Source organism: Helobdella robusta, assembly GCF_000326865.2.
Source record: "Helobdella robusta unplaced genomic scaffold HELROscaffold_962, whole genome shotgun sequence".
Taxonomy (NCBI): Eukaryota; Metazoa; Annelida; class Clitellata; order Rhynchobdellida; family Glossiphoniidae; genus Helobdella; species Helobdella robusta.
In genome coordinates, this window is record NW_008705549.1 from 2,932 (window position 1) to 4,939 (window position 2,008).

General features: G+C 32.4%; 1 protein-coding gene across 1 annotated transcript in view; it reads left to right on the forward strand.

Annotated features, from left to right (window-relative positions):
- HELRODRAFT_92871 (hypothetical protein) overlaps positions 1 to 159 on the forward strand; it is a gene marked incomplete at both ends in the record, with an annotated part of 770 nt that extends 611 nt beyond the window's left edge. Inside the window, one exon of the mRNA XM_009033719.1 lies at positions 5 to 159. Within this exon, the coding sequence (XP_009031967.1) occupies positions 5 to 159 (155 nt within the window). The remainder of the gene's footprint in view (positions 1 to 4) is intronic.
- Positions 160 to 2,008: the final 1,849 nt, after the last annotated feature.

Genomic DNA, 2,008 nt, shown 5'->3' on the forward strand with positions numbered 1-2,008 from the left:
GCAGGTATTTATAGCACGCCTTGTTATTATTGTCCTAATCGAGAAGGTTTAAAAGATCGTATTTCGTTCGTTGTAGCAATTGATTTGAAAAGTGGTGAAAAAAGTCCGGAGCACTGGGCGAAAAGAGGTACAGCGGTTTTAATGAGTCTGGATTCATGAACAATTTTAAAAACACGTAACAGTAACAGTAAACACGTTTATTCACATAAAGATGTTATTTCTTGTAATAAATCAGTTACACTATGATAAGCTGTTTGTTTTTTTCAATTCAGTTTTTTATAGTAATTTTTATAATGCTGGTAGTTTAAATGGTGTTGAATATTTGGTGCATTCTTCGGATAATAAAATATGTAAATGTCAATAAACTGATCTGTCTAAATTTGTAGGTACAATATTAAAACTTCTTGTAGTGAACTGTTTTGAAACTTTTAACAAAAAAAGAGTAGAACGTGAAAGGAAATAATTGCAATGAAGTAACTGTAATTGTTGAGGCAGAGTATCAAGGGTAGCCCGGAAATTAGATAGTTAAAATGGTTGAGGGCATATTGGAAAGAAATGTAACTTGGAATGGAAGTATATGGAGTTTGGAGATCGAAGACTGAATATCAATTGCTGTCACACATCTCACTGAAAAGACATCCCATTTAGAAACAACACATAAAGACTTGGATCTCTTTCATTAATCAGAGCTTTTCGATGCATAACGTCTTTTTCAACGGGAAATTTTTTCTTTTAAACAGCAATATTTGACTCAATGTGGCAAGTCTAGCTCTCCTGAAAGGCGATCAAATATGTTAGATTTTCAAGTTTCTCAACTTATTTTATTCAAATCATTTGACTTTACAAGTCATGATTTTTCGAAATAAAGCCGATGGTGTTTAATTTTGAAGTTGCAGTTTTTTTTCATAACTTATAACATGCATTTATTAATTTATTGAGATATTAAATTTTTTGTATTTATAAAATTTAATGTACGCGTCAAGAATGACCTTTTCTAGTTTGAAGGCGTGAAAAAAATTTGAGGGCAGCTGTTGTCTACCGTACTAGGATTCACCGAAGTTGCAACAATCTTTGACCTGAAAGTTTGTTTCGCGTGAATGTACGATTACCATTGACACTGGACCAAAAAGTCAATTTTGAAACCTAATTTGGTACCTAATCTGAAAAACCACGGCTTCAAAAAATACATTTTTTGAACAGTCATTAAAACGACTGTACTGTTGAACTTGAACTTGGCGATTATGTATTTAAAAGCTCATTCCGGTTTGAAAATATTACCGAGTTCGTGATGGTTTCCACACTGGATTTGAAAAACGGATACTGGAAAGTAGAGATCGATAAAAACGATTGGGAAAAAATCATTTTGATTGGATTGTGTTTGTGGCAATTAACCGTAATTCCATTCCAATTTCAAACGGTTAATTATTAATTAATTAATTAATTATTAACTATTAACCGGTTAATTAACCGTTAATAGAATGTGTATTACGGGATCTTTCCTGAAAGTTATATTTTGTTTGTTTTGTTTAGGAAAAACTTTTAATCAACGCGTGGAAATCTTACGAGAGATATTCAAAAGGCATCGAGCTCAAACCTATTGTTATAGTACTCGCTGTCGTAACCGATTTGCGATGCGACGGGTTCAAATCTTTGATTGAATAAAATACTCCAAACAGTTATTAGTTATTAAACTTTATTTACAGAAGAAAACTAATCGTTTATTTCCAGCAAATTCAAACTAAAGCAACAATTAACTTTTAAATTGTTCAAAATCTATCGCTATGACAACGTCAACACACAAATCAAATATCGCTTTAAATAATTCACCGAATGTTCTAGTGACTAAATCACAAAACTATTCACAAAATCACAAAACCACGAATTTCACTAATCACGAATATCACTAATCGCTAATCTTCTTGCGACGTGCGCTTATATACTCTTCGCAAGCGTCGTTTCTAGATTCTTCTAGATGGTCCGATTCTAGCATACTCTAGAATGCTCCAGT